The sequence below is a fragment of the Carassius auratus genome, chromosome 17 (assembly GCF_003368295.1).
Source record: "Carassius auratus strain Wakin chromosome 17, ASM336829v1, whole genome shotgun sequence".
NCBI classification, from domain to species: Eukaryota; Metazoa; Chordata; class Actinopteri; order Cypriniformes; family Cyprinidae; genus Carassius; species Carassius auratus.
This window is the reverse complement of record NC_039259.1, coordinates 14,717,780-14,745,730: the sequence shown is the minus strand read 5'-3', so window position 1 is coordinate 14,745,730 and position 27,951 is coordinate 14,717,780. Positions and strand designations below refer to the sequence as shown.

The 27,951-nt window shown below is 37.7% G+C and overlaps 2 protein-coding genes across 4 annotated transcripts; one reads left to right on the top strand and one right to left on the bottom strand.

Moving 5' to 3' along the window:
- Positions 1–6: 6 nt before the first annotated feature.
- Positions 7–27,951, bottom strand: LOC113117345 (RNA polymerase II-associated protein 1-like). Of its 3 annotated transcripts, XM_026285961.1 has the most exons (25): positions 27,896–27,951; positions 20,251–20,480; positions 19,967–20,115; positions 19,787–19,879; positions 19,542–19,707; positions 19,305–19,463; positions 17,725–17,949; positions 15,681–15,796; positions 14,362–14,460; positions 14,112–14,213; positions 13,698–13,865; positions 13,443–13,622; positions 13,224–13,358; positions 11,690–11,860; positions 11,190–11,347; positions 10,923–11,093; positions 9,710–9,905; positions 8,997–9,106; positions 7,895–8,090; positions 7,677–7,823; positions 6,598–6,740; positions 4,661–5,423; positions 2,226–2,402; positions 423–479; positions 7–276 (listed from the first exon to the last, which is right to left on the bottom strand). In XM_026285961.1, exons 2-25 carry the CDS (start codon positions 20,432–20,434, stop codon positions 133–135), a joined length of 4,209 nt encoding a protein of 1,402 aa, XP_026141746.1. In that variant the 5' UTR covers positions 20,435–20,480; positions 27,896–27,951; the 3' UTR covers positions 7–132. The 3 variants fall into 3 exon arrangements, with proteins under 3 accessions (XP_026141746.1, XP_026141745.1, XP_026141747.1); XM_026285960.1 differs by lacking the exon at positions 27,896–27,951 and having other exon boundaries at positions 20,251–20,784; XM_026285962.1 differs by lacking the exons at positions 7–276; positions 423–479; positions 2,226–2,402; positions 27,896–27,951 and adding an exon at positions 3,500–4,581 and having other exon boundaries at positions 20,251–20,784.
- On the top strand, positions 21,312–27,525 carry LOC113117356 (transmembrane protein 151B). The gene is made up of 2 exons (XM_026285976.1): positions 21,312–21,853; positions 25,269–27,525. Exons 1-2 carry the CDS (start codon positions 21,749–21,751, stop codon positions 26,820–26,822), a joined length of 1,659 nt encoding a protein of 552 aa, XP_026141761.1. The 5' UTR covers positions 21,312–21,748; the 3' UTR covers positions 26,823–27,525.

The following is a 27,951-nucleotide window of genomic DNA, read 5'->3' as shown; positions in this document are numbered from 1 at the left end:
CATCCACAAGAATCTAAATGTTTATTTTAAAGTCGATAGTTGCCACTTGTTCCTAACAGGCCAAAAACCACAGATATGAGGATGGTAGTTTACAAATCTCATACAAAACTGTGGGACAGGATTTTTCCTTTTTCACCTTTCTCCGCCCTTTATTTTTGTTCCCACAATGCTTTCCAACCTGCGGGCACGGATCGTGGGTAGCTGTTCATAAGTGATGAAGCCCAGCTCTGAATTCTGCTGGGGCAGCTGAAAAAGAAGCAGGTGGTTCTTTAACACCTGGAGAAACAAGAAACCAGACATGTCACTGAAAGAAACACACAACCGGGAAAGGTGAGAACATCAAGAGAGATGTATAGTGGAGCTAAAAGCAGATCCAGGAAATGGAATGTCTCTTTAAGGTAGAGGTGGATGCCTGATGGTACCTCATCTGTCAGGTAGCATGTCTTTCTCAGCAGGCTCCGACGTGCCGCCTCCACCTCCTACAGAGAGTGTAAGTCAAGTCAGTCATAACTCACAGCACGATGACAAAATAAGACAACTAAGAAAGCATCGATCACATTTGCTTCACCCTTCAGACATATTTCAAACCCAACCACTCTGTTTGGGATTGTGTGACAGAGTGAGAAGCGTCTGACTGCAGACTTGCACTTCCACTCTCAGACTTGCACTCTCAGACACTTGTTATTAGGCCGCTTAATGTGGCCTAATAACAGACAAGATGATAAAGACAATTCAGTAGGCCTAGCCTATATGTCTTGTTGTTGACTCAACATATATACAGACCAGCAAATATGAACGTGCATTATGAAATGCATTAAGTGATTTTAAAAGGATCAACTCCGTACAGGCAAGCAGACAAGTACAGAACGCAGTGCGTTAAATTGTACATTAAACGTTTTCCTCCTATAGAAAATCATTATAAATAAAACACATAATGTAGCTTAATGTACAAAGTGATATAAGCGAGTTGTAGACAGTTTATTCTATATGGAAAAATGCTTAACGCGAGACTTTGAGTGTTGCGTTTATTCTGGGCTCACCTGCCTGTACATATATTAGTTATGTATTTTAATAATGTAGAGAAGCATATTGAGTTTGGCCTTTATCATCAAAGTCCATTTTGCAGTATGTGAGGAAAATACTATATGCATATTCATTAAAATAATGAACTGTATATTTAATTTGATATTTTAATAGCATCTTAATACATTAAGCCATGTTAAGTGTTTATGTATTTCTACGGGAAGACTTTGTGCACTGCGTTCATATTCTGGTGTTCTAGCCACGGATTTGCCGGTCTTGTCTTTTTTTTGCAGGACCCTGTACGTTACAGTACTAAATTAGGTTTAATCGTTTAATCAACACCACAGCTTCTGGTCTCCATTGGCAACACGCACGATTTGTGTCGATTGCCAGTGTCGCAGGTAGCGGAGAGTGCAAGAGGCGATTGCAAGTTTCTTGTCTTCGCCACCTGGCTACTGTTATAAAATGTTGGGAAATTCAAACAAAAAGTAATAAAACATTCAACAAAATAAAAAATAAAGACTGCAAGTGATGTCACTAGCGGAAGTGAAAATGTCTGAAAGTGCAAGTCTGAGAGTGCAAGTGCAAGTCTGCAGCCAGTCCCTCTTGGACAGAGTGCTTGCATATATAAATTATAGTTTCCTCTGGACAAAAAATAAAAAGCCTCAAATGACACCTGGTCTATAGTATCGTATTCTGTATCAGGAGACCAATCACACTGGTCTGTGGATTTGCATAAAGTGCATTTGCTTTTCACCTTAAATTGCATAACCTAAATTTTGGCATTTTCCTCACATTAGGCATTTACACTGCTTCAGTAGACTTGGAATCAAGCCTCTGGTTCCCACTTGTTTTTATTATATTGAAAGAGCAGCTTTTACATTCTGCTAAATGCATATATATATATATATATATATATATATATATATATATATATATATATATATATATATATATATACGCACACACACACACACACACATTTCAAAATACTATGCAGTAAATATAAGAAGTAAAACAAACTGAGATGTGCAATTTTGTCTTGGCAAGTCACTGAAATTATTTAGAATACACAATAAGTGCTTAAAAAAAGGGAAAGTATATATATATATATATATATATATATATATATATATATATATATATATATATATATATATATATATATATACACACACAGACTTGTTGCACAGGTAATTTACCTCTGTCACTGCATCCTGGGAGAAGATAAAGGCATTCAGGTGGGCGACAGCAACCACATAAAGTACAGGACACCAGTTCCTCTTCAGAGCTCCAGTTACCAGTGCTCGAAAATACAGCCGCAGCAGAGGAAGGGAGTCTTCCATGGGGGACGTGAACTTCTCCAGTGGAATAGGCAGCTGTACAGGACAAGCAAATCAAATTTCAGATGGAGACCGCTTTTGCAATAAAAATGTAGCAGCAAACTCAATCAAAATAACTTCCCCTCTGCCTCGTATCTACAACTGTTTTATAACGACATCTGTAATCATCCCTCCACTCCATCAACCTGTGCATGAGATTACGTTTACGATCTCTTTATGAACTTGAAGAATCAACGTTTTGGTGGAATGTACTATCAATGGAAAGATATAAAACAGGTTTCATTAAAAATATGCATTCCAAAAAAAGATTTAAATGTGAGTAAAGGTTTGAAATGAGTGCATAAATTATGATAGAATTGTACATTTTGGGTTAACTATTCCCTTTATAAATCTAGATTGTGAATGATAAAGGGGTATTGAACTGCCTTTGTTTATTATTGTGTACTGTTTCCTGAGGTCCACTTATAATCAGTGGGGGAAATGTTCAAAATTCACTGGGGGGAATGTAGCTTGGGTGGGGTGGCTGGGTTAATAATGGTAATTTTAGATGACCTTTTGGATGTATTTAATCATTCAAAACTGTATATTAAGACCAGCACCTGCAATTCTGGCCGAATTAAAGATACGCTGTTTGTGAATTTGTACATGTTATAATGTAAGGATTATTAATGACCCCCTGTGTTTAATAAAAGAAAAGATAGATTAGTTCCCTCAAACCACTTCTTATTTACTGGTAAAGTATTGAATGATTTGTAGATTATATTTAATGGTTTACACTTTGCAAAAACATTTGCAGTTTATTTTTAATGTGTGACCCTGGACCACAGAAACAGTCTTAAGTCACACAGTTATATTTGCAGCAATAGCAAGCAATGCATTGTATGGGTCAAAATGATCCACTTTTCTTTTATGCCAAAACCCATTAGGATATTAAATAAAGATTAAGTTTCATGAATATATTTTGTAAATTTCTTACCATAAACATATCAAAACTTATTTTTTTATTAGTAATATGCATTGCTAAGAACTTAATTCGAACAACTTTAAAGGTTATTTTATCAATATTTAGATTTTTTTTCCTGCAGATTTTCAAATAGTTGTATCTCAGCCAAATATTGTCCGATCCTAACAAACCATACATCAATGGAAAGCTTATTTATTCTGTCACTGAATCATTCATTCAATCGATTTGTTCAATGGGTTGATTCATTCAGGAACGAAGCAAGTGAATCTCTTTATGAATGGGTCATTGAATCATTGACTCACTAGATTTGTTCAAAAGCAAAGATTCTTAAACTAAACATTGCTGTGTCAAAGACTATAGATGCACAGAGCTTCAGCTGTGCTTTTGTTTTTGAACTATTTCTGTTGATGAAATAGAGCAAAATAGACAACAGTGTTCCTAAAATGTGCGTCACTTTATATTAACTTTTGAATAAAATCAAAAATGTATAAAACTGTTGTATAAAATTCAATTTCACATTTGCAAACTCTCTTTATGATCATTTAAAAGCGGTTACCCTCTTTAATTCATCGCGATCTCACAAACCTCCATTTTAATGAACAAAGCTCTCTACAGTACACTGCACACTGAATCTATTATTTACAACGTCTCTCTACACGCTTACAATTTATGACAAAAACTGCAGTCTGCTTTCACAATCTGTGTTGTGAGGAGCAGGACGCGCTGCGATAGAGAAACATTTCTATTGGCTGCAGTCTGCAGGCAAAAGACGCATTTGTGGAGTGAAACAAACACTGGATCTGGGCTCACTTTGGTAGTGTTTTGAATGAATAAAATATAGAAATCACTTTAATTTCCAAATAAACCTAACTAGCCGGAAGTGAAGTGACACCCCCACTCGAAATTCACTCCCCGGACTCCGTATCCACTATAGAGCAGAACATTCCATAAGCCTTCAATACAAGCTGCTTTTAGACTAACAACAATGTTTTGAGTTCTGAAACAATCAGGATGTTTTTACAGTACAATGACCCCTTATATGCCAAAAGATCAAGGGAATTCTGGTTTCTCAGTCTGTGACTTTAATGGCAAAAAAAGTACATAAAAAGCTCATTTCATGCATCCCTGCAACTCCCTAAACAAACCATTTTTACTAAATTACTTTCCCAACTCCCAATAATCCGATGTTGTGAACAGTATTTTCAGATGAAATCTCAGTATGAATTGGATCACAGCTCCAGATGCCCAGAACTACAAAGACAAAAGTACAGTCATGTTTCCATTACGCCTAATCTGTGCGTAGATCACCTGACAAAAAGACACCCCTTACCTGCTGTAGCGGGACCCCCAGCGATCGCAACATTCCCACATGTTCTCCGAACACAGCCAGCCTCATGGTGACACTGTAGCGCCGCTGTAGAGGCAAAAGCATGAAGCAACCAAAGAGTGGGTCACCGAATGACACAGCCTCATACTGCGCCAGCAGAGCTGAGTACAGGTCATGAAAGGAAGCCAAGCCTGGTGGAGGTGAGCCCAGATCCAGCGCCTCAAGCTGAGCTGGCTGTGTTAGCCTGCGAAACAACGCCCAAGTAAGCTCTTGCACAGGCCGCTCCAGGAAGAGGTCACTGGAGCACAGAAAGACACAGGCTAGCCGGGCTAACTTTGCCACTGGTGGCACCGGCGTGAGAGCCTGCTCTCTCCAACTCTCCAGAACAAGCAGCCATTGAAGGCAGTTAGTGACTGACTGCACTGACCCTGCTGGAAGACACTCAACCTGATGCCCACCACCAGCTGACAGCCCCATTCGCTCATAGAGACTAATGAGCGGTAAGAAGGGCCAATCAGAAGGCAGGGAGGGGCCAGTAAGTTCAGGTAGGAGATGAGAGCTGACAAAAGGCGTTCGGCCGAGGTACCGGTCACGGGATGAAAGAACAGAGGATTCCATGTGTGCAAGGTGGGTGAGGTAACAACCGCGGATGGAGGGCAAATGATGGAGAGCCTCACGCAGCAGAGCACCAACAGCAGGTGAAGTCCTGTCTTTAAGCTGCAGCTCAGCCAACGCAGCCATCTCGGGTTCACCAGAGACACCCTCCCTAACAATAAGAAAAAAAAAACATGTCATATTACAGCAGTTCATTTCCAAGACAACAATATATTTCTCATGAACATAAAGGTACATCCTTGTAGTGCTTAAATTGTAACATATACTACTAAGTTTAGGACTGGTAAGATTTTTTCTTCTAATATGCTGATTTGATACTTAAGAAACATTTCTTATTAATAATTGTGAAAATAGTCCTGCTTCATTTTTTTTTTTTTATCAATAGAAAGTTCAAAAGAGCAGTATTTGAAATGCAAATCTGTTGAAGCAATTACGAGTTGCCTTTACTGAAAAAAACAGACATAATAAAATACCATAGATACATTTTTAAAAATGACAAACATTTACCAATAAATATATATATAAAAGAAACATAAATCAGAATTAACTGTCCGTGCAAACTCCTGCTACATTCTGTCTGAAATGTGCAGCTTGCTGCTCTCTTGTGAGTATGATGTGAAACTACAGCTTGATACAGCTGGGATTTCAGAGTTCACTTTTTTGCTTTTTACACTGAATCTATTAAAAATGAATCATAAATGCATTTAAACATGTTTGATACTCTTATGTAAACTTAGAAAAACATCTGGAGGTAAACATCTGAACAGAAAGAGTATACAATCAGAATATGATAAACAATAATATGAGATCAAATCTAAATATCCAGCCAAGACCTGAGCAGATTTCAGACAGGAGACACTTTGTGTAATTAATCTCTCCCAATGAGTTTCAGCTTTTATCCCTGTGCAGTTCAAATAGCACATGTCTGAAGAGGTTCAGGAATATTAATACTTTTAACCATAGTACATCAAAGCAACATAATGAACATGAACAATCATATTAAAATGAGATCTATTAAATAAAATCGCCTCCTAGAAACTCTCTGATCTAAAGGCACTTAAACTCTTACTATTAGTTAAAGAATCAAATCAAAGAATCGAAAATCTAATATTTGTGACATTTGTAATGACAATAAACATAAGTTATTAAATTATGATAAAATATGGAAGTGGCTTTTCTTCCTTTCTGTTTAAACAACTGATGTCAAGCTGATGTATGATGTCTAGCTTATGTGTCTGGAGCCACTATACAACAAAGTGTGAATACTTTGTGTGACTGAAGTCACTGCAATCATACAATATATGAGACAAACATCAGAGACTTACGGAAGGAGGCTGTGACTGAAGGTCATGACAGACATGAGTTCATGTGCCAGATATTCACTGCCAGGCAGCAGCCAGGACACTAGAGCCAGCGATACATGGTGGAACAAGACTGCGTGTTTGGCCACCTCTGGGTCAACTGGAATCTAAAAATAAAGAAATCACAATAAAAGTAAGGCATTACAATTCATTAACTAACCCAATGCTTTTCAAAAAAAGCCAGCATATTTAAAGGTACAATTTGTAAATTATTTGCAGTAACATATCCAAAAACCACTAGGCTAGTGTTATATATTTTGTCCAGCTGATTACTAACAATTTCTCTAAGGTTTTCAACTACTTGTAAATCATGAGAAAATTGTGACATGGGGCAGTGCAGTCGCCTGTCAATGACGTTAGTTACCCTTTGTTACCGCCTTTACTGACGTAGAAACCACATGACAACAGTGTCCTGGACAAATGCTGAAGTAGCTTCGCAAAAAAATTCAACTAGAAAGAGATGCCGATCTCGCTTGTGTTTTACTCGACATGCGAGTTATTTTGATTCGTATCTTTACAGAAAACGTATGCTATTATAACAACCAACAAGATTAGTATTATGGGGCATACACGCCAAACGCAGGGCATCACACGAGGACGAGTCTGATCCATAGTCTGATCGCGTCTTTGCATTGACCTTGTATGTAATCTACTCGCGCAAATCGTTGAACTCGCGTTAAATCCATTATTTATCTTTCCGTCTGATTGATGGCCGTCAGCGGTTGGGTAGAAGACAACAAATCCCATCATTCCGCGCTCCTTCTTAGTGTCATCAAACAACGCGATCGTGATTGTTTTGATAGTGCGCCCTCTAGTGGTAGGTCCTATAACCTGTACCTTTAAGAGCATTTGAATAGCGCGATCCTGTCCTCTACCATGGAAGGGACAAACGGCAGATTTTCAAGCATAGTTAATGTTAATTAATCACAATGTATTGCATTAAAACTACATTTTATTTACTAATTAAAATATATTTATGTGTGCGTGCAAGTAAACACGCATACAATGAATGCAAATGTGTTAGATGCAGAGGTTGCAGTTACCAGCTTGTGAGCCAGTCTGAGCAGCAGATACAGCAGGTGGTGCTCATGGCGTAAAATCCAGGCACTCGAGTGAGAAACAGTGGGCATGGCTCCGATACAAGACCGCAGATAACTCAGTACAGAGTCCGAGAGGATGAGAGCACTGAACTGATGAGAGACACGAGAAAGATTTTATCTCAGCTCTTTTTTCGAGAGATTTACCATCAAAATGACTTTACCTTCTTTATTAAGCCTTTGTGGATGGAGGTGATGGTGTTCAGCAGGTACAGGAGGGCAGTAGGGAGAGGCAGAGGGGAGTTGAGCCCTGCCATTGTGCTGGAGGTCTTCATCCTCGAGCAGCCCAGACCTGGCAGACTGGAGATGACCTCCCCACCAGCTGCACTCAGCCCGGGGTAACAGATCGTAGAGCTGGACCTGCAGCAGGAGAACAGATGTTCCACTTACACAAGATCTGCTCTTTTTATATTGCTCAAAATGATCACTATAGACTTTAAATTACGATGAAAAAATCTAATGCTTAGATCTAACATACAATATAAGCATGGTCTTATCCTATATTTATTTAGTTAGTTATTTCCCATATGTGCATCAATGACTATATTAATGGCAAAAATAATACAATTAAACTTCTAAAAATTTATAATAGAATTCAGGCAATATATTTTACTTGATTCTTTAAACAAACAAGTAAATTACAAGTCATATATTAGTCATTTTATTGTGCATTTAAGTCATTATAATTGTAAAATTCTAACTAATTTCACTAATCTACCAAAAAAAAAATCTTACAATTATTATTTTAATAATATTACATTTATTTTATTGTTATATAATATAATATTAGATTTAGTGCTGTCATAAGATTAATCGCGAGTAATCGCATCCAAAATAAAAGTTTTTGTTTACACAATATATGTGTGTGTGCTGTGTATATTTATTATGTATCTATAAATACCCATGCATATAGTATAGGTTTAGAAAATATTTACACGTATTTACATGTATATATTCATATAATTGATATTATATATACATATATTTCTTAAAAATATACATGTGTTCATATTTATATATACATAAAACATACACAGTACACACTCATGTATTATCGAAACAAAATATTTTATTTTGGATGCAATTATTTTATTTTATATTATATTACATATTGTTGTGGATATGTTTAATTCTCATAATGCAGAAATTATCGGTCAATAGGTTTTTAAACTTCCCAAACCATTGGTTTAAAAAAAACATGAATTAATAGGAAATATATTGTAACAGATGTAGTTAATCTCAGGAAGTCTCTGGAGTTCACTGTACCTAAAGCTGCTGGTTATATTTTGCATGGCCTGATGGGATATCAGTGGCAGAAGTACATCTGAAGTTAGTGACTCGAGTTCTTGCAGACACTGTACTGGCTGGAAAGAGCTCTGACAAAGGAATCAGATCATTCACATTACATATGCAAAGGATGCTAATTATTTAAAACATCTGAAATATTAGGCCCATCTGCACTAAGAGTTTAAGTTACCACAACTAAATGTTGATATAATCCAAATACGAAATAAAAAAGTATGCAAGGCTGTGAATGGCATTCAATTTCTACCAGCAATGTAAAAAAAACAACAACAAAAAAACACATAAAAATGCTATTTTGTGAAGGTACATTATCAGCAGCTATTTTGTGCAGACAGCATCATCTTGCCTTGAGGGATCTGACTGAATGCGCTGAATAATGTGGAATAATCTTTCATATTTTGGCGTTTAGCACACCAGAAGCTTTGATGAAAGGCAGTCTGGATTTAAAAGAAGCCACTGATTATCCACTTTGATTCTGACAGTTGAGCTCCTAATGTCCTTACATATGCATTTATCAACTTTTCAAGGCATTTATAATGTATACTATGTACTTAAAAGTGGCTAAATATAAGCTTCAGGTAGATTTTACATGCCTCCAAAAGAACAGGCGTTTTTTAAATAACCTTGTTTAGGGGGGCTGCTTTGACGCTTATTTCTTTCTTATTAATACCTACTTGTACACAAAGCTGTGAATAATATGCCTCGGTGTAGAGCAGGTAGGATGGAAGCAGAATCAGAGCACTTGACATTTGAGCTGGGCCATCGAGTGCTCTCACATAGCCCTTGAGAGAGCTGATGACAGTGGGCTGGAGACCGGTCACATGACTCCACACGACCGGAGGAGCTGGAGGACACTCTGTACCCTGAGCACTGTCAATACACAGAGAGAGTCAGCTCAAGGCCATATCCAAAATTTATAGCACAGAAATGAAACCCCAATATTAATATAGCAAATTGGTCTCTTATTAAAAATGAAAACACTCCAACAGCAGATCCTGACAAACTGTAAAACCGAATCAAACAGAAAATAGTTCAAAATCTTTCTAGTTATTTTTAAATCCGTGCAATTGCTTAATTGGTGCACTTTTCCTTTTCAATCCAGCAGGACATACTGTATGAAATAGCTAAATATATGCATACTGTATTAATGTCAGTACATAATCTTTCATAAATTTTTGTAATAAAAATTTAAGTAGAATTGTAATACATGTGATAAATAATGATGCAGATTTAATTAGTATTAGCATGATGTATTTGGAAACACAACAGCCAATGAATATTCCACTAAAACTGATTGAATAATATTTATAAACATGATTTATAATTTAACAGTAAAGACATTTATCATTTTACAAAAGATTTATATTTCAAATACATGCTTTTAAACGTTCTATTAATTGAAAAATCATAAAAAAGGTAATTACCTTATAAAATAGAACAGTTTTCAACATGGATTATATTAAAAAAAATTCTTGAGCAATCAGAATGTTAGAATGATTTCTGAAGGATCGTGTGACACTGAAGACTGGAGCAATGACCGCTGAAAAAGCGACTTTGCAAATCACAGGAATAAATTCAATATATTCAAATAGAAATTGGTTATTTTAAATTGTACTGAACCGTACTGAATTTTCAATCAAATAAATCCAGTGGAAATAAGAGGATTCTTTCAAAAACATAAAAAAATCCTACCAACCCAAACATTTGAACGGTAGTGTATTTTCAAGTTTCAAGTTATTTTATTATATTTTGTTATATTACTAGTTTTGAAATATTTCTTAAATGATCAGAAGTAGCAATCAAATACATACACTCTATTAGCATTTAATGTTGATACATTTGGTCATTGTATGCCACAATGGTTACATTGTAAAAGTGTAGTCTCACCTGACTAGGTCTCTCTGCAGTTCTTCATGGCATCCTGCCGTCTGAGTGACCCGAGTCAGCAGCACGAGCAGAGCTCTGATTGGGTCCAGCTCCTGAAGCAGAACAGCCTCAGATGAAGCACACAGCCGGTTCCCAGCCTGCAACCTCTTCACCAGCACAGGATACAGGTCTCTGGAATGAAGCACACACTCACCGTCCATCACTACAATCGCATGCTTTAAATATCTACACTATGTTTTAAAGTGTAAAGTGGCTGGTCCTCCTCACGTGTACAGACTGCAAGCCTGTCCGTAGCCGGCAGCCACTGCGAACAGTCTCAGCGCCTCCGCACTGCAGCGAAGAGCTTCACCTGCTTCCAGCAACATCTCTGACGGTTCCACAACCACGAAACGTGACAAAACCTCCTTCCCTCCTAGAGAGTTCAGCTAAGACACACAGACTAATTACAGCCAAGTTTGACTTTCAGATAGCAAGAACAACCTTAAGGAAGTTTTATTTTAGAAAATAACTACATTTTTACTTTAATTAACCAGATTATTATCAATAAAGCATAGTAGCCGGCAGCAAGACTATATATATAGAAATATTTTAGCAGAACGATATGGTTTGACATCTGAGTAGGAGACCTGTCACTTGTTTTAATAAACATCATACTCATTTGCTGAAGTGGGTGGGAGACCTGTCAGTTTTGTAATAAGTAATATAATTATTCACAAGGAGTGGGTGCTTGACACTATTAACCTACACTGGATGTAGTGGATACTTACTATTCTAGCACAAGCATGCCTCCCAGCACTTGCTAAAACACGAAGAAGCTTCATCGCCAAGGCAACCGGGAGCCCATACAAAGAGGACGGAGCCTGTGAGGTGGCAGGAGCCCAGGAGCAGGGAAGAAACTCCGAAATCACAGTGTTCATCAGCCGCGGACAGTCCAGGATCTGACCGAGAAAAAGGATTCAGGGCAGTGTTATTATTGCTAACTAAAACTAAAACGATTAATAATCATTTTTAGTAATTAAAATAAAGCTGGAATAAAATAAAGCATGAATACAAGATTAAAAATGTTTGCATTGGCAACTAACTGAAATAGAGAAGCTTAAAGGAACACTCCACACTCCCCCAGAGTTAATCAATTTGAGTTTGACCATTTTTGAATCCATTGAGCCGATCGCTGGCGGTAGCACTTTTAGCATAGCTTAAGTGCATCATTGAATCCTATTAGACCAGTAGCATTACGAAAAGTTGTGATTTTCAGGTGCCTCGTGATATCACTGCACCTGCCGAGGCCATGTTACAGCAGCACAGTTCCTTGATTATTACGCCGGAATGAGAGTATAGTTCCTAATCATATCTGCCCAGAAAATCACAACTTTCATTTTCCGCTGGTCTTAGTGCATGATATAACTACAGAAGAGTCAAGTTTTAAACAGGAAAAATATCGAAACTCTTTGGTCATTTTTGAACGCCATGCTACTGGTCTAATAGGATTCAATGATGTATGCTAAGCTAAGCTAAAAGTGCTACGGCCAGACCCGGAGATCGGCTGAATGGATTCAAAACTGGCAAAACTCAATTTATTAACTCTGGGGGAGTTTGAGAAAGAGCCTATTTCAAAGAAAAAAAAGTGGAGTGTTCCTTTAAGCTGAAGTACTAAACTTACTAAAACAGAAATTAAAATAAAATAAATGAAAATAAAATGACATCAGCACATTATAATGTTACTAAAATTTTAATTTAAATAAAAGTGAATCAAAAATATTAATAAATACCATAGCAGAATAAATATACACACACACTGAAATATATTTTAAATTCATTTATTTCATGCTGAGTATACTACAAATACATTTACATATTTATTTATTTAATTAAAAATACCTCACAATTGTACTTTTAGTATACTAAACTGTTATACTTAACATCTGTTACTCTGTAACAAATTTTGTACTTAATGCACTTATTACTAATTGTGCAGATGTAGTGCTGAAGTCCAACTAAAGACATACTGAAGTCTATTTGATTGTGCTAAAGTGGACTTATTGCAAGTACACTTAAATGTCCTGTATTCAAAGATCATACAATCCTCTTAAATGGTGACACTAAAACATATTTTAGGCTTAATATTAAGAAAATAAGTACTCAAAATAAAGTTCAATTATAAGTTTTATATTAAGTCTAAAGAGACATGTCACTTAATATGTTCATATACTTGAAATATACTTAGTATGAAATAAATATATTTTAAATATATTCTTTTCTCACTATAGGGTATATAATAACACTGGTTCAGAATTCATCTACCTGTGTTGCTGCAGCAGTCGAGTGGCGAGCGATTCGGATCAGAACCTCCAGAATATCAAGAACGACCCGGGGGGAGGGCCGCACCACCTCCACGATGTACCGCAGCCGAGGAAGACCCTGCATCTTCAGAAAGCCCTGATGCCAACACAGACATTTCAGTAACTCTGCAAAAGCAGCAACTAACTTTGCAGAAAGCGATCAATCTTAGACCCCAGTTACCTTGACAACATCCTGCCTAGCAACATCATGATCTGTTTTTCTTTCTTCTTTCTCTTTAGCAGTTTCTTTCATGGTCTCATCCAAGCCTTCATCATCCTCGTCCTCATCCTCCTGAGCAGTGGGCAGTAAAGGAAAGGTTGCCATCCCGAGCAGCCATGAGAAGGCATTATCCAAGCACTCCTAGGATGAGACGAATCGGAAATGCTGTGGTTACTTGTAACTCCTTGTGGCAAAGACAATATGATTCTCTCTTACTTCATCGTCAGATGAGACCAGCAGAGCTCGCAAGGCATGCACTGCTGCTGACATCACACCCTCCACACTGTCATCCAGGGAGAACCGCAGAAGAAAGAGGACTCCAGAATCCAATAAAGAAGACAAGACGCTGCCCTTTAGAGAGGAAATGTACTCACCAGCCCGGGCCTGATGAAGAACACGTTTACAGTGTTTATAAGAGACAAATCTACAGAAATAGAAAGAAACGGCCACAAAGCTTCTTTTGGCATTAAAAATGAAAAGCAATGAAAAGGCTCTGATCTTTTTTTTTACTGATTTTTTCTTCTTTTTATTTATATACGTGTCTTAACCCAGGTAACATCTCCAAGAAATATAATAGCTCTTTACAATAACTCAGTGAACTTTTGTTTTAATTTTGAAATGTTTGTTTACTTTGGCCAGGATATTAGCGAGAGTGCTGACGGCCAGATTGCGCTGTTGGTTCAGCTGACTGCGAGAGAGGAGGAAAAGCTCTTGCAGTGAGTAGCCAGCCAGCTGGAACAGAGGAGAGAGAAAAAATTATAGTTAGTATTACACATATACAACAACTACACACGTCTGCATTTGACTAATTCAAACACATTTTAAAAGAAGTACTGGCATCAAAACAATCCAGCAGATGAATTTAGCGGAACCCACTCACCTCTGGCTCCTCTCCATGGTGATGCAGGCCTAAATGGGTGGGCACGTCTTCGGTGGGTGGGATGAGAGAGCCAGCAAAATCAAAACGTGCTTGCATAGCCTTTAATAAAGCATTCATGCAAACATGAACAGAGAATAACATTAAAGTCAGTACAAAATGAATGTTGTAGATCTTGCGTCATGCATTTTTCACTTTTTACATTTAGCTCTGACCTGTAATTTTTGTCCACTAATTACTGTTCTCCAATCATTTTGCATGCATGCAGCAATGTCAGTTGTAGGGCTGGGTTATTTTTAACCCAGCAATTAATCGGTAGAATTAATCGGTAGAAATTAATCGGTAGAAATTTTTCGACCTGTAGAGATTTTGGACTATCGTTTCTCTCATGGTTACACGCTCACGTGATTTTGCTGTGCTACATGGTCACGAAAACGTATTGGTTTGTACATGCTCACAGCACGTGGAAGTATTAAACTGCTTTAAATAGGCCTTGTTATATTTATAGGAAGTCTTATTTGCTGCTTTACAGGCCTTGAACAGTTAAATACACACACTTGTCAAAACGCCCGTCTTTTAAAAAAAAACGCATAAACAAGAGTAGGTCTTAAGTGAAAGCAAACAGCGGAGAAAGAAACTGTGTAACAGTATATTGGATCCGGGCAGCTCTTAAAGTGACAGCAGTCTGTCATTCATGTTAATCAAACAACAAGAGAAAATCTCTCACTGCTTTTGATTAAATTACTTTTGTAACTTTAATAAGAAGACATATATATATATATATATATATATATATATATATATATATATATTTAATTGACTGAAGTATGTGCAGTGTTTTTATAAATTTAATTCATTTATACAATGCATGTACCAATTTTTGTTTGCTTGTTCTACTGTAGGTTTTTGTCCTTTTGCATGTAGTTAGTTTTTATTATTTAATCGCTGACTGCTGTCAGTGACCTTGAGTTTTTTTTTTTTTTAGGCTAGTATTAGTTTTTGTAATATTGACACTGGTGACAAGAATTTTGAAATTTCCATAAAGACCTTATTTATTGCAAAAATAACTTTATTGTGATATATATCGTTAACGTGAAATAAAACAACTTGAATATATGATTTTGGTCATATCCCCCACCCTAAGTAAGTTGAATGGGATATCTTTACATAATTTTGATATGAGAAATAATTTGAAGTATAATTCAAGTCTGTAGCACAAACAATGCAGTATTACGTAGTTACAGTATGTGCCATATTTTGGGGTTTTGGGTTTAAAAAAAAGAGTTCTACTGATGCTTGCCTTACCAAGCAGTGGTTTGTACCTTTTTGGTGCTCTGCTTCCTGGGTGCAGGAAGGTCTCTTGTCCATTCCAGTTTTTCTGGCTCCACCTTGTCCATGTGAAGCCATTCCTTTTGAGGCTTGACTGGCAGCTCCTCGTCTGTAAATAATAAATAATACCAGTAATACATATGATTAATGGCAACACAGAGCAACAAAAAACACCAGACTTTCCATTAGTTTAACAGCCTATTCCCATTCCCATGTATATTGACATACACAGCATCACATGCTGACAGCATTGCAACTACGGAAGAACTGTTCTCTGAACAGTAACCCCTGATGTGCTTCATCCATAAACATCAATGAGTTCCTCTTATCTCGATTACCTTAAAACAAATTGGTGCTTGCTCTAGCTAACTCTGCTCTCATCAGACTAATTGAAATTGATGCATCTGCCTTGCACGCAGGCCTCACAGCTCAGCTGGACAGATCTGCAAAGTGCACAGTCCTGAATATATGTGTTGAGTTCCAAGCCGAGGGTGAATACAGAACTGGAAACCATCCAACTTGTGCTGACAAGATTGAGAAGACTAGATCTGGTACATTAGGTTTACATTCTAATGCTGTTTGCATGCAGACCAGTCCCAAGTCCCCATTCAGCTTTCTTAAAGAGCCACACAGATGTATTACCGTGTATGATGTAGCTGTCCATCTGTGTAAACAATGTGCAAATAATTAAACCAAAAAGTACACGATTTATAAAGTTATTGGCTTCTAAAGTAAGGAGTCGACTCTGAATCACTGAAACGAGTCGTTATAGATTTGAAATCTTTTGCCCATCTCTATGTACGTCACTAGGGACACTTTGCATAATAATCTCCGCCTACCGTGTTGGGAGAAACGGAACTCTGACCTGCCCCACCCCCCCACACACACAGACGCTCTGTTTGGTGTGATAGCATCATGTCGAGGAGAGCGTTTGTTTTATTTTCACTGCCAAAGAATGAAAATCAGAAGAACCAATACCTAAAATTATTTTTCACCACAATACCAGAGCAGTACAACAAATCACTTTTGTTGTGTTCACAACATTTCACTGATGACTGCTTTTCTAATCTCGGTGAGTACAGCAGGATTTTCAAGGCGTTTGGTCATAAAAGAGGGTTCATTACCAACTTTATTTAGAACAACGAGCATCTCCGAATCACAACGCGAAGTATGATTATGAAGTTATGTGTCTTTTTTCTCCCAAGCGTCTTATCAGTATGTGTGCTGTCTGCAGCCTGTCTGCGCTGATCTTCATTTACAAACACGTCATTAAAATGAAGTGTAACTCCGTGAATACTCAACGAAGAGACATGAGAGAGATATCAATAGAAAGCTTGACATGTCTACTTTAAAACTAACCAAGTGCTGCTGAAAACAGATATTCTGTGATAAAGTAATCCATATGAAAACAACGCGATGTCTGTTTTTCATGTCTCCCTTCATTATATGTGACCACGCCCCGCGCTGAACGTGCTATTCAGATTCAAACTGAAGCGCGGCTTGAATACACACACACAGAAGAAAAAGCAGCCAGGCTGTTCAAGTTTTTTATTTTACTGTTTGCTTCGCGGTGAGAGGAATAAGACATAATTCACCCCAAACAGATGCTAACGCATAGTTTACCGTGGAGGTGTGTGCGAACAACCAATCCAATCTGCTTGCATGTTAGTTGACCAATCAGAACACAGTATGCTACCGAAAGGTGGGGTTTAAGGAAACTGAATCTTTTGAACAGCTTCGTGCGAACCGTTTGGGGATCTCTGAGAATTGAGGTAATTTTAAAATGATATTTTGACAAAATGACAATGTTTTTTAACCTTGGATGGATTTAAACCTAATGTACAGGACTTATAAACAGTGATAGGAAGCTTAGAATTTTCATCTTACTGGCTCTTTAATGAAACTAAAGCAATGCTGTATAACTGAGTGTCAAATAAATCTCAAAGACTGTGTAATAACATTTTTACAACATTTATTCACCATGTAGTGGTACATGATGTGATCTGTCTCTGCCAAAAAAGCTCTAAACTCGCTTACCTGTAATTGGAGGTTGAGCTAGAAGCTGATTCTCATCTTCCTCATCATCCTCCATGGTATTCCTCTGAGATTCCTGAGTTTTTATTGTGTGGTCTAACTGTGGAGACGTGCTGTCGGGCAGAGGTTCATTCAGGAAGTCTTCTCTTTGCACAGTCCCAGATGCTGACTCAGATCCCAGGGTTCTCTGTGCCCCTCGAGATCTCACGAAGTCTACTAATCTAGGGCCTGACATAATATAACAACACGAGGTCCAAGTGAATAAAACGTCACTGTTACAGGCATGTTCCACAAATTAGGTCTAAAAATGAAGATATAAATAAAACAAATAAAATCAACTTAACAAAATGGTCAGTGAGGGCTGCTTAAACTTCAGAAAATGCCAATCAAGCTCAGGAGGTCAAATTATGGACACTTTTAATTAAATATTTATTTTATATGAGGTTGGCAACCCTGCTAAAATATGGGATAATTCCTAGCAACAAATATTAAATATGTCTACCGATCAAAAGTTTGGTGACACTAGAATTTTTTGCATGTTTTTCTTAAAGGGATAGTACACCCAAAAATGAAAATTATATTATTAATTACTCAGCCCCATGTCCTTCCAAACCCATAAGACCTCTGTCATCTTCGGAAGACAAATTAAGATATTTGTGGTCTTGCGGAATGATATGAGGGTGAGTAATTAATGACAGAATTTTCAGTTTTGAGTAAACTATCCCTTTAAAGTCTTATGTTCACCAATACTGCATTTATTTGATCAAAAATAAAATAAAACTGTAATAATGATGTCTCTGGTGACACATGACCCTTAAGAATTCTTTATAAAATGCTGCTTTGGTGCTCAAATATTTCTTATTATAATCAATGTTGAAAACTGCTTAATATTTTGATGGAAACTGAAATATTTTTTCAGGATTCTTGACAAATCGAAAGATCCTATTTTATTTAATATTAAAATCTATTTTAACATTTTAAATGTCTTCACTATCACTTTAGATCAATTTAATGCATCCTTGCTGAATAAAAATACTAATTTCTTTAAAGAAATCTTAATGACCCCAAACTTTTGAATAGAAGCGTGCATCAAAATTAAATATAATTTATACAATTACTATGCTAGAATGGGTTTGCAAATACAATGGTTGCACATTATAATAATTCAGAAGACTAGCTTGTTAAGGACCAAATATATTTTCCAAAAACTAACAAAAAGATATTTGTATACAGTATTTGTTTACCCCTTACAATAACCTGAGTAGGGGAAAGTTGGCAGATCATATTTTTTTATATAAATTTGTCGTTTGGCATTAGAAGTTCAATTTTCACCATACAAATCATTGCAAAGCAGCTTAACAGAAAATTAAGTTTCTACAATATATTTAGTAGTAGCTCCGTGGTGACTATGTCAGTTAATATACATATGGCAGAAATGTATGGAAAAAACTATTAAAGACATTATCGATCAGACAATGAACACTATTTACAGCAATTATGATCTACAATCAAACTGATAGCAAAATCTGGTAGTTCTGTATGTTGTTTGAGGGTTATCATCAAGTGAAGAAGTGTCAGTTTACCAAGCTGTGCCAGCAGCTTCCTCTGTTCTTCCAGGATCTCACTCTGGGACATCGCCTGCAACTTTGCCTGATTCTCCTCATGGATTTTCATCGTCTCCATGGCACTATTTGCAATCCCTAGTCCTTGACCCGTAAGTAGCACAGGGCCACCAACACGGTCTGTAACAGAAGCCCAATCAGAAATGAACCATGCGTTAGTTTACCATGAAGAATTTTGTGGAATGTGACAGCACTTACCCATCACATCTGACTCAGGTCGCTCAGTCTCCATATTCCCCATCAGAGAGAAGCTCACATGTCTAGATGCAGAACACTGATTTCTAGTCTCTTCCTTCTTAGACCTTTGTGCCGCAATTTGACGTGCAAAAATACTTTTTCTTCCTTTAGGAGCTCTTTCCTGCCCCTAAGTGCAGAGAGAAAAACAGAAAGTCAGAGAAACACACAAGCTGGGAGGGATTTGTGCATGTATAATATTTCCTCACCTCACTTTCCATTACAGATCTATGTAAGACTATAGGGAAAGCAGCGCCTGTGATAGACGTGAGCGACACGGGTACCGTACTCGTGTCCCTCTCCTTTAGGAAGACATAAAACAATAAGCATGGCATTGACGTGTTGACATTCAGTCAAAAGACAGGCCCATTGTAATAACTGTGACTCACAATGATTCTAGACAGGACAGCACTGATGTGGGTATCATGTCTGTCCAGTCGCTCTCCTGGGTCCTCATCTTTAAAATGCACCCGCTCCTGTTTGAAGCGTGACTTCTTTAGAGGTGCAGGGGTCAAAGTGGGAAGGTCATCTGGAAGATCTATGGGGGGGGGGGGGGGATGAAATAATTTCAATACTCGGTTAATATAAATTTGTTTTATATCAGCCTGAACTTATTTAAGCAGGTAATGTGTTTAAAGATAACTAAGAGGACGCTCAGAAATGTCTAACCTACCTTCTATAGTCACAACATCTCTCTGGTTTCCCTGCTCCAGTGCATCAGCTGCAGCCGCGTCTCCTCGGCGTTTATCAGCGCGCTTCACCCCGGAGACAGAGGACCGAGCGCCCGCCGCCAGAAGCTCCCGTTGCTCCCGGAGCAGATCCGCCTCGCTGTCCGTGGGCTTGGGACGCCGCAGCATCCCGACTCCGGAATTAACACAAGGGCGTTTAATGGTTCTGAGGAGACTGTCGGAAATAATAATGATTCAAGATTTAGTTCTTAAATTGGCCATTTCATCCTGTAATTCGCTGACTGACAGTATAAAGTTTTTCTTGTTGGCTTGCAGAGGATAATAATTACAGCAAATTTCTAATATTATTAGTAATCAGTCCGTGATCAGCAATGATGGAAATATTCCTTTATTGTAAATCCAGGAAGGTCATCAATCAGCTATATGACTGGATATGTACACTAAACGCACAGCCACAAACAACACATGTAGAGTTTAGTTTACAGACGCGACTCCATTTCCGGGTTATGTGTAGCCATTACAAAATAAAAGCCTTTCGGTTTACCCATAGACATATATGGGTTTAAGAGCTTTTTTGTTTGTTTGTTTGTTTGTTTACATAAAAGATTGCATCGTTACTAAATTATATAAATATATAATATAATACAGAATAATACATTCAGTTTTATTACATGTTCTTCATTTTCTTTTTATTTACATTACTAGAACCTTATTTCATTTACCTTTTCTATCGTGGAAATTATATTACATTAAAGTATACTATAATATTAATTTATTTTATATTAAGAAATATTAAAAAATAAATATAATTTAATAAATATATAAACGACGAAGAGACTTGATATAAAGGATAACAGAAATAATATTTGAACAAGAATATCATAAGAGAAGCTTTATTATAGAGATATTGTCTGAATGTTTGGGTGGTATCTCTGGCTTTCCTCTGATGGCTTTGGCAGCTTATACATGTAGGTATATCTGTTTCTCATCACATAGGCTTATGTTTATCATTAGGCTATATAATAATTTCATATATTAGCAGGGAATTAACTTTTAAAACATTTCTACCCTATAAAATCCTTAACATTTAATTAGTAAGTTAGAAATTAGTTAGTTAAATGTATGTTGAATATCTTCACAATATTTATGACAAACATGGCAAAACAAGCAACATCTTTATCTTATTATGCTGATTGCATCTGGCGCAGTTTAGTATAAACACAAATCAAAGAATCAGCTTCGGTCTCCATGAGACTTTGGAGAGCTTTTTTTTTTCTCCTCCGTCCTCCGCAGTCTCCCCGCGGTCTCCGCCCCCCTGTCTGCCTGAATGGGAACACCCAGAGCGGGATCCCCGGCGCTCCTGGCATCCATCCCAAACACGGCACCGCCGGACAAAACAACGTCCCGCTGAAGCGTGTTTCGTTGAGAAAAGCGGCTTATTGCAGATAACATATTTGACTGCAATGTTACACCTGCCGCAGGATGTTGTCTCTAGATCTGGAAACTGATACTACTGCGGAGGACACCGCGCCGAGCTCCCCAGATGGAGGCGCGCAGACACCGGCCAGTCTCGATGTGCTGGAAGAGGTATGAGATGACTCTTATGAGTACTAGATGTACCATAGTCATCATGGAGGAGATGGGGTTTATGCATTATAACGCCTTGTAGAGGCTAAGTGTCTTAGTGTGGTTTGACTTGTTCCAGTAAAAGGCTGGTGACAGTAAAGGTTTGTTTGAGATTGAGAAAATGTTCTTGTAAATTCACTTATATTTGTTATTTAAAAGAAACTGTTAAATGTAATAACGTTTTTTTCCCCCAACAATTCCTCTGCTTCAAATTGATGCATAAACTTTATGCTGCAAGTTATTGATAATCATCCGTAATGAAACTCTGAGTTCTTTTCAGTAGCCTATAGTCAAAGGTCACTGACTGGAGATCCAGATTAGTAAACCCACTATGCAATGCTTTAATCTAATTTAGGCTATATATGGTTTACGCTTATATTAAAATCATGCTACTGCTTGATGTACACATTTCCATAAGGACAGTAAATTTGACAAGACTCCAAGAAGGACAAACTGATTTCAATTGCATTTTATATCAGGTATAGCTCTAAATCTGTTGTCACATTCACTGCACTCAGACGGTTTGTGCATTGATCAACACCTCTGTATTACACTGCTGTAATTATGGAGTTGTCACTGTGGAAAAGATCATGTGCCTGTTAGCTTGAGAATCACCCTCATCACAGGGAGTTTGAGCAGATATGTTTAACTCAGTATTTAGATAAAACCTTTCATATATCACTCTAAATAGCTTGCCACTGTTGCTGATTCCAACCTGCATTTCTGATATTAATTGTATTGGTGCATATGGTATGGCCTGCCAGTTCTGTGAATGTCCCTCAGCTCATCTTCCACACAAATTCTGCTTGCTGGAACCCAGAACCGTGATATTTTTGAGATGGTACCACAGTAAACCAACAAACAAAATCAGTGCCCCACATTTGGTATTCCTTAAGTCATTATCAAGTTTCATTTAATCTGCTTAAGCATCTTATATCACAACCATATTATGTCCAAAGTTTCACTTATCCAAGAGCAGCGAGGATAAGAGCAGTTTTTCTACAGTATGCTTTTGAATGGCTGACTGTTAGCTCTGTCAAAGTATTGTCTTTCATGTGGGATTTCCATTATTGATGTTGCACCTCCCCTCTTTAAAAGCCTTTCAACCCTTATAAATATCAGAAGCTGTGGTATCAGCTGCTGAAATGTACAGACACTTATGGCACAACAGCATACTTTCTCAAAACGTACAGATGCCAGTCCATTTTATATTCAAAACACAATCTTCTCAGATTTTGGATCAATTAAGCTAAATAAAAGTAGCCTCTTAGTATCTTTTATTCAGTGAACTTTCAGTAATGGCTGACATTTTCATCATCATTTGTATTCAGTAGCAGCCCTTGAGTGAGATTCAAATCCACCAACTCGGAATTAGGAGCAAAGATCCTTTTCCACTTACAAATAACTTCTGTGCATTGCCAAAGAGGTGTCCAAGTTCAGAGATGGCAAATAAAAGCTTTGCCGAGCTACTCTCCTGCAGGTTTTAAATGTAAAAAATAAATAAATAAATAAATTTGATGGATTTTGTCTGGCATTGATTAAAGATGCAAGACAAAGTTGCAATGACATCCACCAAATTTTGCTTCATCCATATCATTGCCTGGATTCAAAGTGCTCTATGATTTTCACGATGTGGAAGAGAAGCCAAAAATTGTGCAATAGTATCATAAAAATTGTATTACCTGTAAAATGTTCAAATGGTTAACCAGTTTAATACAGGTCAATTATCTGAAGCTAGTGAATAGGTTTAATAGATAATCTGAAGACTTTTGTGCCAGGATGTACTGTAAGTGATTAAGTCTGAACTGAGGGATTGCAACAAATCCTTAGTCTTGTCAGGCCCCACTTTCTCACATTGATCTATATATCCCTCTAGTCATCTTAAGAGTTTACTGTCAGAGCGGTGTCTGCACTTTATTTGAATTAGACTCAAAGAATGTCCATTGCAGACTACATTTAGGAATGAAATGTATTTTATAAATTTTAAAGGGTTAGTTCACCCCTAAATGACAATTCTGTCATTAATTACTCACCCTCATGTCGTTCCATACCCGTAAGACTTCTTCTGAACACAAATGAGTATTATCTGACCCTCCCATAGACAGCAACACAACTACCAAGTTCAAGGCCCAGAAAGGTATAAAGGACATCTTTAAAATACTCCATGTGACATCAGTGGTTCAACCGTAATTGTGTGTGCAAAGAAAACAAAAATAGTGACTTTATTCAGCAACTTCTTATCTTATCAAAGCCTGTTTACAATGTCTAGCATGTATACATCTGCCAAAAGCCAATATGTGTATACAGTGTGTCCTCATATATACATGTATCTTGTGATATATATACACAAACATACATCATGCATATATTTATTTTACTAACTTCACAACTCTGTATACAGTGGATTTATTTTAATTATTTGAATGTACTCTAAGTGTGCACCAAACTTGCATTAATGTAATATACATATATGGGATCAGGACCCAGTATCAGCAGATGCTTAATATTTAATGACTTGGATAAGGGACACAAACCTGATTGGGACATCCCTAGTAATTAGTTTGTTTTTATTATTCTTTTTAGCTTTAATTCTTTTTTAAGTTTTAGTCATTTTAGTTATTCAATTTCAACTTATTTCAGTTATTTGGTAAGGCAACATTTCTAGTTTTTAATTTTGAAAGTTCATATAATATTTATATTTATTATTTTATTGTTTTTCAGCTTTATTTCAGTTACCAAAAACATTGTTTAATAGTTTTAATTTTAGTTGACCACTCTGATCTAAAGTAGGGATTCACCAATATGAATATTCTTATTTATTTATTTTTTTTAATGCTGATAACCGAGATGTTGGCCAATAAATCTATATCCAAATTTTTATATACCTTTTGAAAACCTGATTACAAAAAAGGTCTCATCATTAAAAGCCACATCCCAAACATTTCAACATAAGCAGCCTAGTTTGAACAGTGTACATTTAAAAAATAGTTTTACTCTCCCATTAACAAATTTTTAAAATAAAAAGTCTTACAAATAAATAAAATAAAGCATAAATAATCCAAACAAGTAATCTCAAGTCAAGTTTTTCTGAAGGAAATAATAATGAAATTAATCTGCTTTTAAGATATCGGTCAAATGTTCTTATCGGCCGATACCGATATGATGGCCGATATATCGTGCATCCCTAATCTAAAGATATTTTATCCTTTTGTCCAATATCATTATCAATATATCATCCTCATATAAGTGACATTAAATCTCTGATGGTTTGTATTGTATTCATTACCTCTTGTTTTCATATTCACAGTATTCATAGCAAGCCTGTGTGCCTTACAATATGCTTATTACTATTTTTCTTTCTCATTATTCCTTGTAGCAATGGCCAATAAAACAGTCCCTAAGTGCCTCTATGTGCCGCGAGACGCACTGGCGATGCCTCCTCCTTTCGCTGCTCATGTACAGCTGCCTGGGTGCCGTGACCTGGTGTCAGCTCACCCAGGTCACCAAGCTGAGCTTCGATTCCTCCAGTACTTCCCTCACAACCTCAATGAACTCTCTCAAAGGAGGAGGTCGCGCCATGATATACCACGACAGCCCTTGCTCTGATGGCTATGTGTACATCCCCTTGGCCTTCCTGCTCATGCTCTACGCCGTTTACCTTATGGAGTGCTGGCACTGTCGCGCCCGCAGTGAATTACAATGCAAGGCCAACGTTGACAGCGTGTATGACAGGGTTCTACGGATGCGGCAAGCCCGACCATGTGTATGGTGGAAAGCCATCAGTTACCATTTTGTACGCAGGACTCGACAAGTAACGCGTTACCGGAATGGAGATGCCTACACAACCATGCAGGTTTATCACGAGCGGGTTAACACACATGTAGCCGAGGGCGAGTTCGACTACGGTCGCTACGGAATGAGAGACGTCTCCCGCAACTTGCGCGGACTGGAGGGTCACGTGGCGACACGGTTGCATTTCTCCAAGTGCTTTAGCTTCACAGGAGCAGGACCTGAAAATGCTTACCTCAACCAACGAGCCAGGTTCTTCTCGGAAATCGAAGGACTGGATGACTACATGGAAGCCCGTGAAGGAATGCTGCTGAAGAACGTCGACTTTAAGGAGCACCTCATCGCTTACGTTGATCCCGACCAAATGCCATGGTACACCTCTCGGGTCACCTTCTGGTTGGCGGCTCTACTCATGCTCTCCTGGCCTTTGCGAGTGCTGATAGAGTACCGAACAGCGTTTGTGCACTACCAAGTCGAGAAACTCTTCGGACTAGAGTATAGCAACAACAGCCCATCTCCAGAAGTCGACGCCACCACGAGGAACAATCGCTACGGCCTTCCAAGAGCAGAAACCGTCGACAGTACGGAGCTGGAATGGCACATTCGAACAAACCGCCAGCTTATACCAAGCTACTCAGAGGCCATGCTAATGAACCTGGGGACTTCTGGTTCAAACCAAAGAGACAGCATTTCCTCCAACCAACTGCTGTTGGACAGCTGCTCGACACAGAGCTACGGGACACTGGTGCAGAACTGTGAGCACTGTTGCGAACACGAAGGTGGGCAAAGACGGCCGACAATCAGCTCTAGCTGTTCCTCCATCTTCTCTCGCCACACCTTCCACTCCCGTTTGTCCCTGGACACCTCGCACTTCTCGCTTTGCCGCATGTACGGCTCCAGGCGCACGGTGGGACTGTGGAGGAGCCGCAGTAGTACACTTACAGATCGCTGCTGCCCCGATGAACAGTGCTGCAGGTCTTACACCAGTCAGCTTGCGCTTAATGACAGCCCGCCGAACTACCAAGACGCCCGCTTCTTCCCAGTCCTCATTGTACATCGGCCTGAGGGCTGTGGGGACTCCTCTGAGGTGAGGAGATATTATGTTCGGAGAGGCTCCTGTTGTGTGGAGACTTCGGTTTAGAGTTGCTTGAAGTGGTCAGGCTGACTAATTCAGCTATAGAAAACATTTGTTTAACATTATTATTTGCACTATGCTGAAAGTGGACTTGATGGCTGTAGCTTGATGCCGAACTGATGAAGTGTATTCTCTGAACTGTCTTGATCTATCAGCAAACGTGTAAAATTAGAAATGTGGCTTATTGATGAAGATTTTTTTTTATACATTTTGATTTCAATTAAAGGGCTGGACTGGAATTATCAATAAATAGAACAAGCTTTTCATACTCTTTATGAACAGCTGGCTTAAGGATATGCCAGCTTTAATAAAATCATATAAAAAAAGAAATCACATTACACATATTTTACGTCAAAAACATGCATTGCTTGTAATAAATGTTTGTGCTCACTGACGGAATGGGTTATGACTTCTGACTTGCAGAAGAGAGAAAGAGAGAAAATAAATTCACTAGCTGACATTTTGCCTTTGTTACTAATCTGAAATGTTTTTTAAAGAAATAAATAATTTTATAACGAGTTATATACATATATATGCATAATTAAAGACAAATATCATTATTGTTATAGTTGTTATTTTCATTATTGTATTATTATTATTTTTAATTTTTTTAATATTAATGAACATGAACACTGAATGAGTATGTTGGCATCAATAATTTTCTTTGATGTCTGGTTTATATAAGCAAAGGTTGCATGGCAATTTGCTTACATTGTTGAGAGAGACTCATCAATTTAATGACCCCCTTATGGCCTAACCTGTATGTTCGAGGTATGGATGTGAGAAAGTTAATAAATGCTGCTGAAATGGCAGTGACTGTTATAAAATAGTGCAGAATAAAATTTCTCCAATGCTAAAACTTGAAAATGTTTTCCAACTTTTTTATTCATCTGATTTTATCTTTCTACCAAACCTTATCAGTGGGTATTGTAGACTGTGAACCCTACACCAGAAAGCGAATATTTAACTTGCTATTTAAAGAATATTTTTTGTGAACAACTTTCTCTCGTTAACTTTATGCACTGAACTATAGTCTATATTTAGTGCTGAATGAAGCATGTAAGTGATTGTTTTCCTACCTTCAAAGAATAGAGCTTGGCACTGCACATTGCATTGTGGGTAGTCACGGCCATGT